Genomic DNA, 22,024 nt, shown 5'->3' on the forward strand with positions numbered 1-22,024 from the left:
GGTGGGGGGGGGGGGCGGGGGAGGGAGGAGAGATGCAACGACTACCCGGCCAGAATCTGATGAGCACATCTGTGCTATTATTAAGCCTTCACAAATCTGTCCGCACTCAATAAAAATGCAAGTCTCACGTCGTTCTGATTATTTAATATTGGATGAGAAGTATCGGTCCACAAAAGTGATTTTAAACGTACCAAACAAAAGACTTATTTAAATCTACAAATGTACAATTATAGTCTGGAAGGCGCACAGTCAAAAGTTAGTTATATCGCACATTTCATAACAAGTCGCTTTAAAAAGCATATAGTATATTCAAAAGTTCCGATATATATAAAGTTTAGAAACATCTCACTACCAGCTGCGTTGTGAGTTGGTTATACTCCATGGATTTCCACTACATTCCTTCTAGGTCCTCGTTTTAACAACAAACAGGAAATACGCTTTCTGTTAAAAACGATTGACGTCTCAGTTGGCCATAGACTTTTCACGACTTCCCTCCGACAACCAATCCCGTTAGAGGAGAACGGCGGGACTTCCTGTAATCTGATGCAAATGTGACCGTCAAACTCGTTAGTCCCGCCTTTTTGTGTTTCCCGCACCGTCAATCAAAAATAGAAAAAAAAATCGACCCGAATTCGCCGATCAACACACTAGCCCGCCTTTGATAAAATAATCATGTTCGGAGTTTAGTGGATCGGATAATCTCCCGCGTACTACATTTTACACTATGAGAACGGTACGCAACACTTAGCGCATCGAGGCATACAACTATTCGGTGAGTTTTGCGCAAGCGACAGCGGAGCAATCTGCGTCTTTTTAATCTTCCGCTGAGTCCTGGCGCTAGCGGTAGCTGCTATGGTTAGCCCACTAGCTAGGCTAGGCTAGCCTCGGAGTAGTTCACAAAGTAAACACCCGATCCGAGCCCGAAGCGTCCGCAAAAACCTCCGTCCGCCGCCTTTTCGTTGTTGCGGTCTATCCCTAACCCCTTCGGACTCCAGAGTGGGGATGCTTTGCGAGCTTCCACGGGCCAGAAGAGTCTCAGATCGCCTAGTTTCGCTCGGTTCCCCCCGCTCTCTCTGAAACAAGGAGAAATGGCGTCCGCGGACGTGGACAGCAGTCAGAGCGAGTTTCTGCAGCACGGCGGCGGAGCGGACACGCAGGTATCCGACATTTTGGGGCTCGTCTTCCCCCCCCTTTTCTCCTACCCGACGACTGCTGGATGATGGTTTATGAGAGCATGAAGTTCACACGTTATAAACGATTTGATGCATGGGGTGAAAGCCGCACACTTCCTGTGTTCCCCTCAATAACGGCCACCCACTTTTACCCCTTTAAAACCCGCCCATAGTGGGTAGGACACCGGAGTCAGTCACTTGGGTCTGCTCGTCAAAGATAGCCCGTAGTGTACCTTTCTGGTTCCTCTCATGCATGTGGTGATGAATGCATTATTGTGTGGTACCGATCATAACAGTTCCCGTCTGCGGTGATTGCCGCCCATCCCCCACCTCTCTGTGTTCGTCCATTTTCCAGGTTGTGAGTTTGGTGCTGTGACTCCACTCATGCTTGTTTAGGCGTCTCTTTCGCCACTGTTTCCTAAACCTTTTGTAACAAAGTCTTTCAAAACCAATAAACAATACAAAAGGTGTATATATATATATTCAATTCTACTATTTATAACGATTCATTGTGTAGCCATTGACTTCCTCATTTCACCGCACACTAAAATTACCTCACGAGTTTTACTATGCATGTGTGGCATCACAAAGTCACGACGTGTGTTTTGGTTTGAATGTATCCCCAGACGACAGACATGTCAGCCATTCAGCTGACGGGCTCGGACCGCTGGGAGCTGTTGACGCCCGTCTCCTCGGGAAAGGAAGACCAGGGCATCGTTCACATTCCCAACTCTGGAATAGTCACGTCCAATGGACAGTATGTGATCGGTAGTATGGCCAACCAACCCATCTACGTCACGGCGTCTGGGAACGAGGTCTCGGCCAATGGTGTGTCAGGCATTCAGTATCAGGTAAAATACTTAGTTTATATGCACGCACACGCACAGATTCTTACCTTGCGGCGCTTCAGTTGAATGGAGGGTGTAATGGTCATCACCCCACAGATCCAAAACGCAGACGGGACGTTGTCGGGGTTCTCGGCGCAGGGATTGGACGACGGCTCAGGGCAGATCCAGCTGATCTCGGACGGCAGCCACGGCGGTCTGGGCGTCAGCCTGGCCTCCACGAACACGACGGACCTTTTATCGCAGGCCGGGCAGGTGCAGTCCATCCAGGGCGTGTCTCTGGGCGGGGGCTCGGCCTACGCCAGCGCGGGGCACATGGGGTTGCCCGGCAACATCACCTTCGTCCCGCTGAACCTCGACCTGGAGTCGCTGGGGCTGACGGGCGCCCAGACGGTTCCCATAGCGACGGGGGTGACGGCGGACGGGCAGCTGATCATGAGCAGCCAGGCGCTGGACGGCGGCGACGGCAAGCAGTCGCTGGTGACGGTGGGCGGCGGCGGGGGTCACCAGGAGCTGTACGTGCCCACGTCCTCGGCGTCCAACTCGGCCTCCTCGCTCCCCGAGACCATCGACGGCACCGGCGTGCTGACCCAGGCCACCGCCGTCTCCGCGGGCCTCGCCGACCCCTCCTCGTCCGGGAACTTCAACTCCCACAACCACCTGCAGCAAATCCAGGTCAGCAGCTGTGATGGTCCAAGTCTGTCCGTGTGGGAGATGTAGTCTTTTAAACAACAAAGTCGAAATCCTTTTCTGTTTGTTTTGAAACAAGCAGAATCTGATTCCGATGTCTTGATTGCGTGGAATAAGATAATTTACCTGCACTTATGATCTAATAATCATAATAATCATCTATCTGGAATAGAGCTCAAAAGTGAGTGATGGAAAGGTTTCTCTCTGCTGGGAGTGTCGGTTACTGCTACCACTGAACCGTACGATAGTTTAGTTTACATTTACCAGAGTCGCCATGACGACATTCTTACTAAGGACCTCACTCTATGTGACCCGCCGGTTCCTCAGCGGCCCTCGGTGCGACCGGCATTGATGGATGGATCCCAGTCACCAATGAAGCTGTGTGGCATGTTGACGACTATACGATTATGACACGCACACGCACACACTCTCCTTCACAGACTACAATATATAACACAGTTATAAAAGTCCACCTATTGCACGTGATGTGAGTCTTCTACAAGGCTGGGCAGAGCCAAAACAGAGTAAATACCGCTACATCATCTAGCATTGTAACTACAAATCGCACTGGTTCTTAGTGAAGGTTTCCCTTATGATGACGGCAATGTATATTAGTTTCATTTACTGTCGACAATTTACTTTTCAGAACTAAATCATTTGCATGTATAATCTAGATTTAGAATAAGACATTTGTATTCTTGTAGTTTAGCTGGAGCATGTTTTTCCGACTTGGTAGCTCGAACGCACGTAGATCGGAGATCACGCGTTTCCCATTCCGACTTCCCACCACCGCACGTGTTTTGAGATGTTATTTACCTGTGTAGTAAATGATCGCGTGATGGTGTCGGATCTGCGCATAGACTTGCATACTCGCAGATACCCACTACTGATTTTGGACTCTATTTGAGGAATTTTTCTTACTGGTGTCGGAACAACTCTACTAACCATGACGTGATCATATGGTCATCGTCCTTATCATGTTGGCTCTGAAATTGAAAGGGCTATCTTATTCAAAAATAAATAAATAGAGAGGAAGGTATGAGAGATAGAGGGGGGGGGGGGGGGGGGACATGCATAAAACGACCACGGGCAGGATTCGAACCCGGGTCGCTGCGTTCAGGACTGAGCCTAATATGGTACGCTCTCTATCTTAAAGGGTACCGTAGCCGGAGTCCTTCCCTGGCTGCCAAAAACCAAGACATGACTCTCCGGTTGAGCGCCAGCATAGTAGAAACCCCCCCCCCCCCCCCCTTCAGCAACTCTGAAGGGCTGATTATGGTTCCACCACATCCATTAAGTCCTTGCGCCAACCGCGTCCACCGCAAGCGCCTGACGTGCGTCTCCCAAAAATTGTAACCTTGCGTCGAGGCGCCGCAGCAGCAAGGGCTGTGATTGGTCCGCTCACTTAAACCCGACGCAGAACCACAGCGGGTTCAGGGCCGCGTCGGAAGCGTGTGCGTGGTCCATAACCGGCCCTTAAGAGAGCCAAACGGAGCGGGGTTCGACCGAGGGGAACGGTGGCCGTCGAGTGATCGGCTCAATGTGACCCTGCCCTGACCAACCAGAGCCGTCTCGCTGCAGGTGTCCTCCTCCAACTCCCAGCCCATCCTGCAGCTGGCGGGGGACGGCCAGGCCCAGGGGGACCTGGGGCCCGGGGGCCAGACGATGCAGAGCGTCCAGCTGGTCAACCCCGGCACCTTCCTCATCCAGGCCCAGACGGTGTCGGCCACGGGGCAGATCCAGTGGCAGACCTTCCAGGTAACGCCTTCATCGAGTCATGTCCGGGTACCGGAGCCGTCATCCACATCGTCGTCGTCATACCGGTCTCTTCTGGCTTCACTTAAAACTTTGTTACCCATATCATTTTTTTCAAAGTTACCCCCCTTGGAGCAAACCTGCTCAGGGGCATTAAGCATAATATGGCAACGAGGGCCGTGGGGTCTCTGTGATGAGACGTCGATCACCCCCAAAAAACGTGCTGACCTGCATCAATTCTGAAAGACAAAACGGCCTTATTGCTGTTTTTGACATTCGTGGCAGAATCTGCAAAGGGAAGCCGTTATGACGGATGATATTGGTAACGGATGTTTGAGTGAAGGAAGGAGGGACGGTTTGGACTGGTATTGCTGGGTGGTTATCCACTCACACCGACTCTGCCATGATCATGTTTCTCCATTTGACCCAACGGGCTGCGTGCAGGCTCCATCTCTCTACATGCCTGTTATTGTGGCTGCGTCGCACGTGGAGCATATAGTTTCTTTAAGGTTGCCGTCGGACACCGTTAGCCCACAAGAGGAGGGCCGCGGTGGACGATGGGCTCACTCCTCCCTCCCCCTCTCTGCTCCTCATTCAGGTGCAGGGGGTCCAGTCCCTGCAAGGCCTCCAGCTGCCCCAGGGCCAGAGCCAGACCCAGCAGCTGACCCTGGCCCCGGTGCAGACCCTGCCCCTGGGCCAGGGGGGCCAGGTCACCCTGCCCAACCTCCAGACCGTCACCGTCAACTCGGTAGCGCACGTGGGGGTGCAGTACTCGCAGGGCGAGGACGCCAGCAGCCCCGCTGGTACGGTGACCTCCACTCCGTTCTCCTGCACACCGGCCATACGGCTGCAAGGGAAAGTTCCCCTTTTCACCCTCGGGACGGACCGCCGTCACGAGGGTGCTGCGGGATTCTGTTTCTCCAAAAGTTGACTCTGTTTTTTACTTTCGCCGGAAACCCGCCCCCCTCCCCCCTCCCCCCCGCCACTGCCTAAACACACGACTCCTGTCAAATGACACGCTGACACCGCAACGCCTGATTTGGTCTGAATCGGGCCTAACATGGCTGAAGCTAATGTTTACCATGATAACACCGTGGCTAACATGGCTGAAGCTAATGTTTACCATAATAACACCGTGGCTAACATGGCTGAAGCTAATGTTTACCATAATAACACCGTGGCTATCGTGGCTGAAGCTAATGTTTACCATAATAACACTGGCTATCATGGCTGACGCTAATGTTTACCATAATAACACTGGCTATCATGGCTGACGCTAATGTTTACTGCGTTTCAAATCGGCTAACATGGCTGAAGCTAATGTTTACTGCATTTCAAATAGGCTAACATGGCTGAAGCTAATGTTTACCATGATAACACCGTGGCTAACATGGCTGAAGCTATTGTTTACCATGATAACACCGTGGCTAACATGGCTGAAGCTATTGTTTACCATAATAACACCGTGGCTAACATGGCTGAAGCTAATGTTTACTGCGTTTCAAATAGGCTTACATGGCTGAAGCTAATGTTTACTGCGTTTCAAATAGGCTAACATGGCTGAAGCTAATGTTTACCATGATAACACCGTGGCTAACATGGCTGAAGCTAATGTTTACTGCGTTTCAAATAGGCTTGCATGGCTGACGCTAAACTGTACTGTGTACCCCCCCCCTGTTCTCCTTATTGTATTCATTAGTCATTTACTATCAAGTTATTTCTGAGACTTTTATCCATAGCGCCTCCCAGTGAGTCCAGACACAGTCGGGGTAGGGTAGAGGTCTGGGGGTCCGCCCTGCTCCGACGGGCCTACAGGCAGACCCCCGGTACAACCTCACCCGCTCTGTGACCGGCCCCGGCCACGCGGTCTAGTCCCCACGGTAACGCTGTGATGCCCCCCCCAGACATCCAGATCAAGGAGGAGCCGGACTCGGAGGAGTGGCAGCTGAGCGGCGACTCCACGCTGAACACCAGCGACCTCAGCCACCTGCGGGTGCAGATGACGGACGACGACATGGACGGCGCCGGCGGCGAGGGCAAGCGGCTGCGGCGCGTGGCGTGCACCTGCCCCAACTGCAAGGAGTCCGGGGGGAGGTGGGTCCAGGAGGAGGAGGGGGGGGGGGGGTGGCACACGGGAAACAAGCACACATAGAAAGACAGACGCACGCACACAGACACGCACACACATTCACCAGCACATAGAAAGACACACACACACACACACACACACACACACCACACACACACACACACCCCCCACAGGCACTCACAATTTAGCTGTGAATATGAATTGGATATTGAATTAAAGATAAACACACGTCGTGTCGTTAATAGTAATGAACATGCTTTGGTCCAGAAGACCCCGGATATCAGCTCCAGCTCACAGCCCAGCTCTGGTGGAGTCTGCCTTCGTTTTATTCTAACACCGTCTCTCTCTTCCCCCCCTCCCCCCCCCCCCCCCCTCCCTGGGCTGCAGGGGCTCGGGTACGGGCAAGAAGAAGCAGCACATCTGCCACATCCCGGGCTGCGGCAAGGTGTACGGCAAGACGTCCCACCTGCGGGCGCACCTGCGCTGGCACAGCGGGGAGCGGCCCTTCGTCTGCAACTGGATGTTCTGCGGCAAGAGGTTCACACGGAGCGACGAGCTGCAGAGACACCGGCGGACGCACACAGGTGAGACACGCGCACACTGGGGACGCACACGGGCGACGCGCGCGGGGGACGCACGCGGGGGACGCGCACGGGGGACGCACGCGGGGGACGCGCACGGGGGACGCACACAGGGGACACACTGATGACACACACAGGTGAGACGCGCACACTGGTGACACACACAGGTGAGACACACTGATGACACACACGGGGGACACACACTGATGACACACACAGGTGGGACACACGCACACTGACACACACAGTTTGAGACACACTGATGACACACACAGGTGACGCGTGCGTACGGGTGACACAGGCACACTGGAAACATACGCGCACGCAGGTGAAACACGCATATGTACACGTACGGACACGCACAAGCACACCGGAAAGATACAAACAAATGTGCGACACGGACTCACACAGGACGGACACACAAGCACACAGCCAAAGACCCATATTTTTTCCTATTGTTGTCTGCACATTAGTTGAATATTGTCCACTCTAGAGTAGAGCAGTAACGGGAACAAGGCAGGAGGGGGACGCTGGAGATCAAACCAAGGGAATGCAGAATTCGTTCTTTAGAACAGGATCCACAATCTGATCTCTCTTTCTCTTTCTTTCTCGTGTGTGTGTGTGTGTGTGTGTGTGTGTGTGTGTGTGTGTGTGTGTGTGTGTGTGTGTGTGTGTGTGTCCCGTCCCGCCGCAGGAGAGAAGAAGTTTGTGTGCCTGGAGTGCTCCAAGCGCTTCATGCGCAGCGACCACCTGGCCAAGCACATAAAGACTCACCTGAACAAGAAGGGCGCCGCCTCGGCCGGCGCCTCGCCCTCCGTCTCCAACGACACCATCATCACGGCGGGCGGGACCACCCTCATCGTCCAGACCACCGGCCACCACGAGCTGGTCGGCAACCAGGAGATCCCGCTGCATCTGGTCGCTGTGGCGCCCGGCGAGGTCATGGAATGAGGGAGGGGTTGGGGGCGGTTGGGGGCGGGGTTTATTTTTGCGAACTGGCCAATTACAGGGACCTCTTTTTATTGTTTTTTTCCTTACTTTATTTTTTGTCTTTTTTTACATATGAATATATACGTAAATATATATGAAAAATATATATATTTTAAGAGTTATGACCGTGATTCTTTTGCAGTCTTTTTATAGGCGGGCAAGATATACATAAAATATGTGGTTGCAATGTACACACGCGCAAATACAGACATGCACACACATTGTCGCACACACACACACACACACACACAAAGGAAAACATGCATAGACACTCAAACAACCTGAATACTCAACACAGTGAAATGCCTTATTTTGTATCATACTCTTGTATAAAATGCTGGAGATGCATGTGTTTTTTAAGCTTTGATGTTAATGTTCTGGGAATAAATGTTTGTTTAATGACCTATAGGGGGTGGGGGGGGGGCGGTCTTTGGACAAAGATCAATGAATGCGCCGAAGAAGAAATGTTTTTAATCATCCCGTCGAGAGGTCTCCAGGAGTGTCTCTTATGTCCGGGACGGCGGTTCTTGGAGGCAGCGTCCCACACCCCCACCTGAACGGTCTCTCAGCGCACCCTAAGGCTCTGATACCCCATTCAGTACAGTGATGGTAGACCCCCAAAGGCTCAAGAGTTCCCCAAACCCGGGAAGGAAATGAATGTGAATTTCATTGTGTTGATTTTGGTAACAAATAATGTAATACAGCCGTGGGTGGTTTCTGAATTTGAAATCACAATGAATACTAAATATCTTGACTGAAAGGGACACCGGTCCGGATTGACGGGCGGCAGATTAGGGTGTTTGATTCTGACGCTTCCTCCATGAATGCGGTCCTCCTGGGTTTGTACTTCTCACCTGAAGCTCCGCCCTGTTTATTGTTTCGTGTTTTTTTTTTTCCCGATTTGAGAGATCGGCTGACGACACGCCTCCATCTGCCTCTTCAAGGTCTAGTGTGAACTGAGCATCTGTGACCTCTGACCTGAACACAGACCCCCGTCCACTGGCCCAAGTCACACCTGTACCCCTCCCCCCCCCCCCCCCTCTTCCACCATCACCCCCACCTCCCCTCCCGTTATGAAAGATTGTTTGGCGGCAAATTAATTTAATTGTACTCATTGAGTTGTTTTTTTTTCCTCTTTCTATGTTTCTTGCCATTACTTATTTGATTTTTTTTGGTCAAAGATCAAGCCTTATGTGTCTGGGGAGGCGGGGGGGGGGGGGTGCATTGTTGTTGCCATGCCAACACCGAGAACTGTATGCAACAAACCACCAAACTCGTGTTTTTGAATTTATTTCTTTAGCATACTTATTTTTTTTCACATTCCAATTGGGTACCGGATTAAACAAGTTATAACGTTTCTCTTCCAACAGCCAATCCGCTAGCGATTCTGTCCGGACGATGCCCAGTCGATAATGAAGCAGCCATGCCATTATATTCAAGATTTTCGTTTTCTTTTTATATCAATGTAATCTTTTTTTCTTTCTCTGTCCACATTTGTAGCGTTCATTTACATGTATATTCTTACGTCACATTGTTTATAGAAGCCATTATTTGGTCAACTAAATCTGTTGTATCAATCTTTTATTTTAAGTGATTTTTTTTAAGAACTTGTGTAAAATTCGAATGTTACTTTTTTTGTAAAACCTTTTTTCAAATGGATCACAATAAAAAGTCTGATACCTTCAGTCAGGTCATGCCTCTTGTCATTCGACACAACACTGTCCATGGACTCAAATGAAAGACAAATGATGTATCTTGCATCCTAAAGTCTCACCGTATAAGATTGAGTGCCTCCCAGTCTGAGGACAATGTGCTGTCCTGTGACGTAGGGCAGCCAATCAGGACAGTGTGCTGTCCTCTGAGGTAGAGCAGCCAATCAGAGGACAGCGTAATGTCCTCTGACGTAGCGCAGCCAATCAGGACAGTGCAATGTCCTCTGACGTGTGCTACGTCAGAGGACAGTAGGCTGCCCTATGACCGGCTGTGCTACTGTCTGATGTGAACTGTCTTTCTGGAAACTGTTTCCGTGGTACGTTTCTTGTAAACGTGAGGGACAGCACTTTTTATTTGTAACACCTATCGGTTAAAGGATGTGATTTTATTGAGCAAATCATTTATATCACTTTCATGATGTAAATCGACAAAACATTTATACAAGTCATTTTAAGCTAGTGGAAAAATTAAGTTGTGCTATTAATAATAATAATAATAATAATATCTGAACTTGTGTTACGAAAGAGTGTCAAACTCTGCTTCAGTTCACAACGCCCCAGTGCATTTCGCTCCAGACACAAAGCACAAGACCCCAGATGATTTTGGCTGAGACTTTATTGTCTGGGGGTGGGTCGTTTACGACCACAGGACTTACAGGAGAACATCAGGTGTCCCTGTTCACGGGAGAGAGATGGACTCAAATTACAGTAAGAGATGATGGGAACTAGATGTCTTGGTTAAAGATAACTTATGAGAATGCTATTCGATTCTGGACGGCCATTCTCTACGGCTTTGGGAAAGTTGATATAAAATGTACTGTTGCGATGTATTGCAACTTTCTCAAGTACTTCTGGTCGAGGCTTCGTCGTACGGTAATCATCGTACCACCATCTAAGAAACAGCCATTATAAAAAAAAAAGAAGAGAAATCCCCTTTAGACTCACCGAAGACTAAGGAACATCAAAACATGAGTCTGGCCCAGAGTGCTTGCGCTATTGGATGGTGATCTGATATCTAGTTTAGCATTTCTATCTTCGATATTTCAAAATATTTCACCGGCTAGGGAACGGTACAACTTTTTCCCCATACAGCCGGAAACAAACAAACAAAACAAACACCAAGAAACAGAGCAGCGTTCCTCACGACCGAACGCACAGCAACACGTCAGCCACCGTGCTACGTGATGCGCTACACTCTCGATAACCCCCATGGGCACACACTTACCCACGCACATACACACACACACCCGGTCACGCACCCACACACACGCTCAAACACAGGCACAAACACACAAATAGTTCCAGACTACACTGTATAAAAAAAGGGCGAAATTAATCATCAGAACAAGGGGTCCATCATTTAGGAGCGGCTTGCGGCCTGTCTTTCGGCAGGCTGCTCCCAAGGAGGAGAAGAGGAGCAGAGAGGGGGTGGAGGAGGAGGAGGAGAGAGTAGGGGACTCTTTAAACAGAGTCCAACCCACCACCTCTGCCCTGGCCGTCCCAGGACACTACAACTCTATGTGGGGATCTGAGAAAGGAAGAAGCAAAAAAGGGGAGGGGGGGAGAGAGAGCGTTTGATTACTTCATGCAGAGATAATATGTATGCATCTCTCCATCTGTGTATGTGTGTGTGTCTCCGTGCGTGTGCGTACGTGCGTGTTTCTGTGTGCTCTACCTGTGCCGCTGGGCTGTGTCCCGGTGGGGGTCTTGGGGTCTGTGTGCTGTCTCTCCTGGACCCTGCTGAGGAGCCGTTTGACCTCCTGGTCGTAGTCGGCCCACTCCGGGACGATGCGGACCGCCGCGTGCAACTTGGGCTCCTTGGTCCGAGGGTTGTTGCACTGGAGCGGGCGGGACGCACAGGGAGCTAGCTTAGCTTAGCTTATTTAAGTTTAGCTTAGTTCAGCTTAGTTTAATTTAGCGGATTTTAGCTTAGTTTAGCTGAGTTGAGCTTAGCGTAGCAATTTCTATGGTTCAACAGTAGTATAGTAGTGGTGTAAAATGTGTACAACAACGTTATATTAATATCATATAACATCATAACGACCTTTAGTGAATAACGACAATAGGATAAATATAATTTGTATTATTACGCATGATAGCATAAAAACAATGTAGGAGACAACAAAACTAAACACTGATTACTTTGGCGGAAACAGCACCATCTCCTGGGAAACACCAGTATTGCAGAGCTTGGTTTTTCGTGCTAAATGGATGTGAACTAAGCCAGGTGTAGGAAGTAGGGAGCAGGTGATGACCTCTCAGGGTCGACTAGGTCAGGTCAGGTGAGGGTAGGGAGCAGGTGATGGCCTCTAAACCTTAACACGAAAAAGGTCTGTTTTTATCTTGACCCCGTCAACCCGGGTCAGACTTGTTTGTGAGAGGTAGACTAGTTCAGGTGAGGGTAGACTAGGCCACGTTAGGGTAGACTAGTTCAGGTAAGGGTACACTAGGTCAGGTGAGGGTAGACTAGTCCAGGTGAGGGTAGACGAGGTCAGGTGAGGGTAGACTAGTCCAGGTGAGGGTACACTAGGTCAGGTGAGGGTAGACGAGGCCAGGTGAGGGTAGACGAGGCCAGGTGAGGGTAGACGAGGTCAGGTGAGGGTAGACGAGGCCAGGTGAGGGTAGACGAGGTCAGGTGAGGGTAGACGAGGTCAGGTGAGGGTAGACGAGGTCAGGTGAGGTAGAGAGCCCGGTGGTCCTACCAGGTCGATGGTCTTGGCCTTCTTCTTGGAGCTGTCGTCGCACCAGGTCTCGCACCACAGCCACTCCTGAGGGAGGGACTTGATGGGCACCTGGTGGATCATGTTGTTGGGGAGGTCCTGGGGGGGGGGGGGGGAGTTACAGCATCAATACACACATCACGTCCTGGTGAGGTAGAGAGACATCCCTGGTCCAGGCTAGAGGGACAGACAGGCAAGCAGAAAGACAGACCTGGTCCAGGGTAGAGAGACAGACCTGGTCCAGGTCAGAGAGACAGACCTGGTCAAGAGAGACAGACCTGGTCTAGGTCAGACCTGATCCAGGTCAGAGACAGACCTGGTCCAGGTCAGAGAGACCGACCTGGTCCAGAGACAGACCTGGTCGAGGTCAGAGAGACAGACCTGGTCGAGGTCAGAGAGACAGACCTGGTCGAGGTCAGAGAGACAGACCTGGTCGAGGTTGGAGAGGCTGTTGGGGTCCTGGCTGAGGCCCTGGTACTGCCCTCTGAGTCGGTCTCCGGCAGCGATCTTACGGAACTTCTTCAGGTCCACCACGTAGAGAGCACTGACACACACACACACACACACACACACACACACACACACACACACACACACACACACACACACACACACACACACACACACACACACACACACACACACACACACACACACACACACACACACACACACACACACGAAAATAATTGGGAGAGCATTGAGATGCACAAGCATGTACACATACATACGCGCTGGAATCGTCCAATCAATTCAGATATTTTACATTGAGGTAACCCTTTAGAGACCAATAAACGGCCCCGTTTAAAGAGCGTCTTCTACCTGATGTGGTACTTCCGGCCCGCCAGGTGACTGGCCCAGTAGCCAGACTTCCAGAAGCGGTATCCGTCCATCTCCCGCCGGCTCTCGCAGAACGGCGTGTAGCCATAGGGGGCGCCCTCCAGGTCAAAGTCACGCAACTCCTTCAGGTCCGTACGTACGATCTGAGGAGGAGGAGGAGGAGGAGGAGGAGGAGGAGGGGGGGGGGGGGGAGGAGTTGGGGCGAGGAGGGGGAGGAGGAGAAAGGGGGGAGGAGGTGGGGCGAGGAGGAAGGGGGGAGGGGGGAGAGGAAGAGGAGGAGGTCAGGAGGAAGAGGAGAATGATGAATGGATGAGAAGGGGAGAATAAGGAGGTTTCGGTCAGGACAGTGCGAGAGGAGCCGAGTGATTTATTGCATGGATTGGGGAGCAACTTTGAAGTGACATTTTGTTCCATAGAGCCCAGAGTTGGTCAAAGCGATCGTCTTCGCAGCCACGGGGATATATGGCCGCCAGGTCCTCATTAATCACCACGTTTACAAAGTCGACCAAAAGGATTAACGGCAAAGAATAAGAAACAAATCGCCCGGCCTCAGAGAGAGGATGGGGGCGACCTTGGAAGACCCTGGAGTCACGTTTACTTACTCCTATTCTCTCACGACACTAACGATTGTTTTGAATAACTGAAGAAGGCAAAACTCGAACGATAGATGAGAGAAAGCATAAGAAAGCGTTGGAATGCGAGCTTGTTGAATATTGTGCTGCAAATGCACTTTGTCTGAATATTAATAATACAAGAATTGACTCAACTTTATAATTTTGAACAAACAGATGCCCAGACGCTCATAGAAATAAGTAAACATAACGCACAATAAAAAAACACACCAATTTCTTATCAATCAATTTCACCATCTCTGTAGCAACATATATAGATAAAAACCCTAACCCATCAATATATAGATATACGCCTAACCCTAACGATTATGGTAAGGCGTATATATGTATACATATATATATATATTAGTGCTGTCAGTTAAACACGTTATTAACGGCGTTAAAGCAAACCAATTTTAACGATGTTCATTTTTTTATCGCGCGATTAACGCAATTCTTTTATTTCTTTTATTTTTTTTCTTTGGCTCAAAACAAAGAAGCAGTAGCCTGACTGCTATGTTCAAGGCAGTATCTTTGTACGTTCATCGTTTAATCAGTATATGCCAATGTTGTTATCAATAAAAAAACATTTGCACAAGGCAAGCCGATGCACTTCTCCATGTTGATAAGAGCATTAAAATGAGAAAAATTAATGGGAAAAAGAAATCAAGGGATATTTAGCATAGAAAAAAGAATTGCGATTCATCGCAATTGCTCGCGATTAATCGTGAGTAAATATTTGAATCGCTTGACAGCACTAATATATATATATATATATATATACATCGATATATAGATACAGTATATTGGTATGTTTATGGTGGTATCCGGGGGGCAGCAGCTACTTAGGATAGGCTGCTCACCTGCACTAATACGCGTTCTAAAACCTTAACTAACGTTAGCTAACGTTTAGAACCAGAATGGCCGTCGGGCCATAAGGCCCCTGTGACCTGTGGGGCGCTGACCTGGTCGGCGTCCACAAACAGGAACTTGTCGACGGCCAGCGGGAAGAGCACGTCCAGGAAGAGGATCTTGTAGCCCCAGATGATCCGCTGCTTCTCCCTCTGCTGGTGCAGCCAGCGGGGCCACTTGTACTGGACCAGCTCGTACTGGAACCCGTACTCCAGCGCCATGTGGGGGATGGACTCCTGCATACGCACACGCACACACACGCACAATGTTATGATGTGCAGAAAAATATTTAAAAAGAAAAACATAAATATGCATAACTAAATATAATGGAATATATAAAAAAATACAATATCCATTTAAAATAGGAATATGAAAATATTGAAATAAACATGACTAAAAACGATTTGATATAATATGTATAGACATATCAGAATATTTATAGAAACATAAATATAAAATAAATGATAGTATTAAATATAAAATAAATGATATTGTTAAATATAATATATATATATATATATATATATATATATATATATATAATTACAAAATGAGAGTGTTTTAACTAGATGTGTCGAGATTTTTAATTTCTTTACTTTGAGAATGTTTCATTCTTTTTGAAGATAATGTTTGTTGAATCCCAACAAATGTGGAGTAATATGTGAAAAAAAAAAAAAAAAAGGTAAGTGTAACGTTCTAATGTGGTTTGGAGAGGGAGCGGGGCAGACCTTGAAGGCCGGTGACAGGAAGTTCTTGAGGAACCAGAACTTGACGGGAGTCTGGGTGTTCTTCAGAACCGACAGCATCATGATCCTGAGAGGGGAACCAGAGAACAGAGACTCAGACAGAGAGTTTAAGATGAGGAAATTCTTCTAAACATCTTTTTAAAATAAATACAATCTGAATCAAGAACAATATAGAAAATACTTTACATCTGCATTTACAATAAAGAGTAAATACGATAAGAAAATATCGACTTGTTTTTGAATGAGAATAGCAACCAGAAAGAAATAATTATTGAAAAAGGAACCTGACTATCATCACTATACAGGTGACCCATCACTCACCTGAGGATCCTCTATACAGGTGACCCATCACTCACCTGAGGATCCTCTATACAGGTGACCCATCACTCACCTGAGGATCCTCTATACAGGTGACCCATCACTCACCTGAGGAATCTTTCGTACAGGTGACCCGATGCCACAGAGAAGATGTTGATGACGTCGTCCTTCTCCTGCTTGGGCTCCTCTGGCTTCACCCCGCCTGTGAACCCTCTGGAGGAAGGAAGGAGGGAGGGAGATATTAAAAACGAGAGCAAGGACGTTTGAATCTGTTCCCTAAACACAGATCTCAGGTCAACACAGATCTCCAGTAAACACAGATCTCAGGTCAACACAGATCTCAGGTCAACACAGATCTCAAGTAAACACGGATCTCAGATGGCAAGTGAACACAGATCTCCAGTGTACACAGATCTCCAGTGAACACGAGATCTCCAGTGAACACGAGATCTCCAGTGAACACGAGATCTCCAGTGAACACGAGATCTCCAGTGACATTATACCTGGTCGGAGAAGGTTTGTTGTATGTTTGTACGTCCTGGCACTTAAAAATCGTTATTAGCATTTTGTAGCGTTTGATCCTAGCTCTCTTTGTTGTATACGGGGAAGGGGTTAACCTAGCGGTTGTGAGTGCTTGGCACATGGTTCTATCAACATCCTTACTGTACCGACAGCGATATATTGTTGTTTCTCTTCTTCTGACAAATGTACTTATTGCAAGTCGCTTTGGATTAAAGAGTCTCCTAAATGCAGACCGGGTACCCGGTGGTCCCAGTGTAGACGGGTGAGTGGTGAGGGGGGCCGTACCCGGGGGTCCCAGTGTAGACGGGGTGAGGGTGAGTGGTGCCGTACCTGGTCAGCGACTCCCAGAAGCCCGAGTCGTTCTCCGGGGTGCCGTCGCTCAGCAGCTCCTCGCTCATCTTGTCCGCCTTCTTCTGCACCTGAGACCAGAACCATGACAGTCATGTCGACAGTACACACACACACACACAAACACACACACAGACACACACACTCTCTCCCTCTCCCCACACACACACACACACACAGACACACTCTCTCTCTCTCTCTCTCTCCCCCCACACACAATACTTCGCAGACTGCTGGCCAACCGACCTTGACTTTGATGACCCTGGTCTTGAAGTTGTTCAACACCACGGTGATGTCATCGGAGTCTGCCGGGGAGTCTGTACCGTCATGGCTTCAATGAAGAAATATAGAGATACTACAAGTTAGATCGAGCACAAAAAAGCTACAAAGGTGCAAGGCCCGCAGCCGAACCCGTGTTGTGGACCATCTCGACGGTCGACAATGCTGGGGCCCTCACCTGTCCCCCCCCCCCCCCTCTCACCCGTACGCTCCCTCAGCCTCACCCCCTCCCCCCGCACCTGTCCCATCCTCACCTGTCCCCCCCCCCCCCCTCTCACCCTCACCCCCTCACCTGACCCATCCTCACCTGTCCCCCCTCCCCGCTCACCTGTAGATCTTGTAGATGTCGTCTGAGCGTCCTTTCCTCAGCTTCAGGGTCCAGGCTCCGGGGTTGGCCTTCAGCTGGAAGTATCCCTGCAGAGAGCCAATCGGAACCCCTTATGACGCGCCTCTCACCTCCCCACCCAATCAGAACCCCTTACGACCCGCCTCTCCCCTCCCCACCCAATCAGAACCCCTTACGACCCGCCTCTCACCTCCACACCCAATCAGAACCCCTTACGACCCGCCTCTCACCTCCACACCCAATCAGAACCCCTTACGACCCGCCTCTCACCTCCCCACCCAATCAGGACCCCTTACGACCCGCCTCTCACCTCCCCACCCAATCAGGACCCCTTACGACCCGCCTCTCACCTCCCCACCCAATCAGAACCCCTTACGACCCGCCTCTCACCTCCCCACCCAATCAGAACCCCTTACGACCCGCCTCTCACCTTCACACCCAATCAGAACCCCTTACGACCCGCCTCTCACCTCCACACCCAATCAGAACCCCTTACGACCCGCCTCTCCCCTCCCCACCCAATCAGAACCCCTTACGACCCGCCTCTCACCTCCACACCCAATCAGAACCCCTTACGACCCGCCTCTCACCTCCCCACCCAATCAGGACCCCTTACGACCCGCCTCTCACCTCCCCACCCAATCAGGACCCCTTACGACCCGCCTCTCACCTCCCCACCCAATCAGAACCCCTGACGACCCGCCTCTCACCTCCCCACCCAATCAGAACCCCTTACGACCCGCCTCTCACCTCCACACCCAATCAGAACCCCTTACGACCCGCCTCTCACCTCCACACCCAATCAGAACCCCTTACGACCCGCCTCTCACCTCCACACCCAATCAGAGCCCCGCACAATATGCCTCTCACAGTACACACCGGTAACATCGGAGCACTGAGAGGGCGCACAAAACACTCCTACTTCCACTCCTCCTTTAAATGTTATTCTAGTAGGGGGGGGGGGGGGGGGGCGTCACTCACCAGGTTCGCCATGACGATGGTGTCCACGATGACGGGCTCGGAGGCGGTCCCCAGGGTGAACTGCAGCCCGCGGGGGGGCTGTCCCGTGCTCACGTCGAAGCAGTGCCCCTCCAGGAGGAGGTGCTCCAGCTCGTACTGGGCCGCCACGATGCTGTCCACCTGGGGGGAGACACACGGTGTTAGGTGCACGCCTGCTCTCCTGACTCACACTCAAACAGAAAGAGGACTGCATGTCAACGGCAGTAAGCGAGGGGAGGGAGGAGTACTAGAAAGAAAAGACCACAAATGTGTTTACAAATGTAAATTGGAGACTTTAAAAGAGTATCAGATATGGTTAAAGATACTGGTGATAGGATAAACTAAATGGTTTTATAGGCATACTTAGTGCTAAAAAGAGAGTTAAGGCCTGGCTGTGCGTGCAACAGCACGTGTTCACCCTTAGAGGGAGCCCTCTGCAACAATAGCTCGTGTTCACCCCTAGAGGGAGCCCTCTGCAACAATAGCTCGTGTTCACCCCTAGAGGGAGCCCCTGAAGCCCGACCGCAGCCCCGTACCTCCTCCAGGTAGATGTTGTCCAGGTCGTAGCGCGTGCCCACCGACTCCACCATCCAGCTCTCGGGCGTGTTGAGGTTCAGGGTGAAGAGGGGCGTCTGGGGCATGTCCAGGAAGCGGGCTAGGGGCCCCGCCGAGACACTGCCGTCCGCCTGGAACCCCACCTCCGGCTCCAGCACGTAGCGGTAGAAGCTAGGGGACACAGGGGGGGGCCGAGAGGAAGGGGGGTTCAGAGACGCAGGACGGGAGGAGAGGAGGAGAGAGGGAGAGGGGAAGAGGGGGTACCAGGAGGGGGGGGAGGGGCCACAGGACGGGGGAAGAGGGGGTACAGGACGGGGATGAGGGAGGGGGGTTCCAGGGAGAGTACGGGACGGTGGTCCAAACGCCAGAAAAAGTGAAAAGTGGACTCCAAAGAGTAGACTGAAAACGAGGGCAGATCGATTACAGACGATCGACTGTGACAAAGGACCTGCAGTGGAGGTCGACTGTATCGACGCCGTGTGCTACATTATTGAAATGATACGTTATCATATTTTATATTTTCAATCATGTAGCCCACAACTCAGAACGTCTTTAAAATGCCAACACTGCTGTCGGTTTGGTATTGTGGGTGACGTTAATCTTTGAGATTATGAAATCAATAACTGTGAATACATTGGAAATGGGCTCAATCAGAGTATTTTACAAGGGCACGCGTTCTCCTCTCGGCTTGGCGTTGAGGTAAACAGATAAACACTTCCTGACATCCTGATGGGTCTACCAGAGGTTAGAATGACACAGCTCGCACAGAGAGAAGTGCACCTTAATGATGGTGGCTTCATCAGCATGAGGTGGTGGTGGAGGTGACATTATAAACAGTGTCGTGTTCTTTGGAAAGGTACTCGAATCAGGATCGCTTTTAACTCCCTTTATTTGGTAAAGGTTTAGTCTAGTCTCTATGAAGCAAAAGGAGGGGAATTGTATTGTGTAGGCACGCGTGGAGATACACTTAGTAGGGCATCAGAAGGATGCGTTACCTGGAGCGTTCTGGCCCCCTGGGCTATGTGTTGTGACTTTAATACGGGGCAGGCGTGGACTCAGTTATGTGCTCTGATTGGCTAAGCATGGTGCTGAACTCCCGCCCCCTGGGATACCCGTATGTGTCTTGATGCTGTCCCTTGCGGCTATGTGTTGGCATTGCAACTTGGTTTGTGGCTATGTGCGGGAATTACACTTGTTCTTGTGGCCTTGAGCTTCTGGGTCTCTTGAACACCTGGGCGCTGGTATCTCTAGAATTAGTACATGAATGAATGGCTTCTTGTATGAGCCGGACGCCTCCCTAGGATGGGAAAGAAGCCTCTCTAGTCGCCGAGGACATATGTGGCCTGTTGGTATGAATGTGTGAATTATGTTACAACAGGTGGAGGTGACTTTGTAAACTGGAGGAGGAGGTGAAGTGGAGGTGATGTTATAATCTGGAGGTGGAGGTGACTTTGTAAACTGGAGGTGGAGGTGATTTTATAATATGGAGGTGGAGGTGACTTTGTAAACTGGAGGTGATGTTATAATCTGGAGGTGGAGGTGACTTTATAAACAGGTGGAGGTGAGCTCACCTCTTGAGAGGCAGGTCAGACAGTTTGGATTGACAGTTCATGAAGACCCTCAGATTGATGTTCACCAGCTGCTTCAGAACCTAGGGGTCAAAGGTCGACCGGGCCGGGGGGAGGAAGGAAAGAAGGAGGGGCTAGTTAGGTTTGGATCACTCACAGCGACCTAGCCTGTTGCTTCATCTTCATCACTGGCCGTTGGCAACAACTCCTCTCAAGTTGTTTTGAGAGGATTAAGCAGCACAGATACAAAAAAAAAATACATAAATACATCTATTAATGTTGATTCAGGCAAGGATATTTTACAAGCCAAGGGTTTCCTGCATGGTCAAAATGATGGTCAAACTTTGCCTTGATTGATCAGAGAAGATACAGAATCTTTGAAAACTAAAACTCTTGCCACGACTGGACCGGACCGGTCACGACCAGACAAGACCATACCGGACCGGTCAGGACCGGTCAGGACCGGTCAGGACCGGTCAGGACCGGACCACGTGTGAACGTACCAGCAGCAGTGGAGCTACTTTCTGGGCGTCCCTGGTTACAGGATCCACCACGGCAACCACATCAAAGTAGACCTCCCCCTCTCTGGGCCGGATCTTCACAGCACTGAGAACACAACAACAACAACAACAACGACGACGACAACATCATCAACAACAGCCAATTAGCAGGGCAGCCAGATGGAGGCGGGGTGCATTTGGTGTGCGGAGAATATTGAGTTAGACGTTCGCTTTGATACGCTCCGAAAAAAGGTTTAATTGTGTCGAAGGAAAACTTCAGTTTGATATAATGTGATTATTCTACACCCAGTCAGTCAAAGGAGGATGCATGAGAAAAGTTCCAAGTACCAAAAATATGAAAAAGGAAGAAACAAGATAGGCATGTATAAATATATAAAGTATATATATTTGTACACACCCTGGTTTAGCTTACCTGAAGCGGTCGTCAGCGAAGCCGTACTCCACCCGGGCTTCTCCCTTGGGCTGAGCGGAGAGCAGAGCGTCCACCTTCATCACCAAGTCACTGGCCCTACTCCACACACACACACACACACACACACACACACACACACACACACACACACACACACACACACACACACACACACACAGAGACTCCAGACCCAGTGACGTGATGTCCACTACCCAGTGACGTGATGTCCACTACCCAGTGAGCTGATGTCCACTACCCAGTGACGTGATGTCCACTACCCAGTGACGTGATGTCCACTACCCAGTGACGTGATGTCCACTACCCAGTGAGCTGATGTCCACTACCCAGTGAGCTGATGTCCACTACCCAGTGAAGTGATGTCCACTACCCAGTGACGTGATGTCCACTACCCAGTGACGTGATGTCCACTACCCAGTGACGTGATGTCCACTACCCAGTGACGTGATGTCCACTACCCAGTGACGTGATGTCC

The 22,024-nt window shown here is 50.2% G+C and overlaps 3 protein-coding genes and 1 long non-coding RNA gene across 7 annotated transcripts in view; 3 read left to right on the forward strand and 1 right to left on the reverse strand.

The window, feature by feature from the left end:
• The window catches only part of ola1 (Obg-like ATPase 1), a 7,963-nt gene extending 7,836 nt beyond the window's left edge, over positions 1 to 127 (forward strand). Inside the window, exon 11 of the mRNA XM_060052820.1 lies at positions 1 to 127. This exon is cut by the window's left edge and continues 523 nt beyond it. The gene's annotated coding sequence lies outside the window, so the exon portion shown is untranslated.
• A 453-nt stretch (positions 128 to 580) lies between these two features.
• Positions 581 to 9,807, forward strand: LOC132458244 (transcription factor Sp3-like). Of its 2 annotated transcripts, none has more exons than XM_060052818.1 (8): positions 581 to 1,157; positions 1,799 to 2,023; positions 2,117 to 2,692; positions 4,289 to 4,465; positions 5,061 to 5,265; positions 6,367 to 6,556; positions 6,939 to 7,135; positions 7,827 to 9,807. In XM_060052818.1, the coding sequence occupies exons 1-8, from the start codon at positions 1,089 to 1,091 to the stop codon at positions 8,081 to 8,083; spliced, it is 1,896 nt and encodes a 631-aa protein (XP_059908801.1). In that variant the 5' UTR covers positions 581 to 1,088; the 3' UTR covers positions 8,084 to 9,807. The 2 variants fall into 2 exon arrangements, with proteins under 2 accessions (XP_059908801.1, XP_059908802.1); XM_060052819.1 differs by having other exon boundaries at positions 611 to 772.
• Positions 9,808 to 10,194: 387 nt separating this feature from the next.
• uggt1 (UDP-glucose glycoprotein glucosyltransferase 1) overlaps positions 10,195 to 22,024 on the reverse strand; it is a 33,716-nt gene continuing 21,886 nt past the window's right edge. Inside the window, exons 25-40 of one of the 3 annotated variants that reach the window (XM_060052821.1) lie at positions 21,532 to 21,627; positions 21,102 to 21,204; positions 20,602 to 20,681; positions 19,012 to 19,201; positions 18,458 to 18,616; positions 17,459 to 17,544; positions 17,098 to 17,182; positions 16,834 to 16,922; positions 16,090 to 16,194; positions 15,646 to 15,730; positions 14,971 to 15,153; positions 13,377 to 13,537; positions 12,984 to 13,098; positions 12,537 to 12,653; positions 11,510 to 11,672; positions 10,195 to 11,362 (exon numbers count right to left, since the gene is read on the reverse strand). In XM_060052821.1, coding sequence (XP_059908804.1) covers positions 11,343 to 11,362; positions 11,510 to 11,672; positions 12,537 to 12,653; positions 12,984 to 13,098; positions 13,377 to 13,537; positions 14,971 to 15,153; positions 15,646 to 15,730; positions 16,090 to 16,194; positions 16,834 to 16,922; positions 17,098 to 17,182; positions 17,459 to 17,544; positions 18,458 to 18,616; positions 19,012 to 19,201; positions 20,602 to 20,681; positions 21,102 to 21,204; positions 21,532 to 21,627 — 1,837 coding nt within the window. In that variant the 3' untranslated portion in view covers positions 10,195 to 11,342. The other 2 variants (XM_060052823.1, XM_060052822.1) reach the window with 2 other exon arrangements.
• Positions 12,111 to 13,042, forward strand: LOC132458250 (uncharacterized). Its single transcript, XR_009525873.1, has 3 exons — positions 12,111 to 12,235; positions 12,275 to 12,798; positions 12,921 to 13,042. It is a non-coding gene; the product is annotated as an uncharacterized LOC132458250 (long non-coding RNA).

The sequence above is a fragment of the Gadus macrocephalus genome, chromosome 5 (assembly GCF_031168955.1).
Source record: "Gadus macrocephalus chromosome 5, ASM3116895v1".
Taxonomy (NCBI): Eukaryota; Metazoa; Chordata; class Actinopteri; order Gadiformes; family Gadidae; genus Gadus; species Gadus macrocephalus.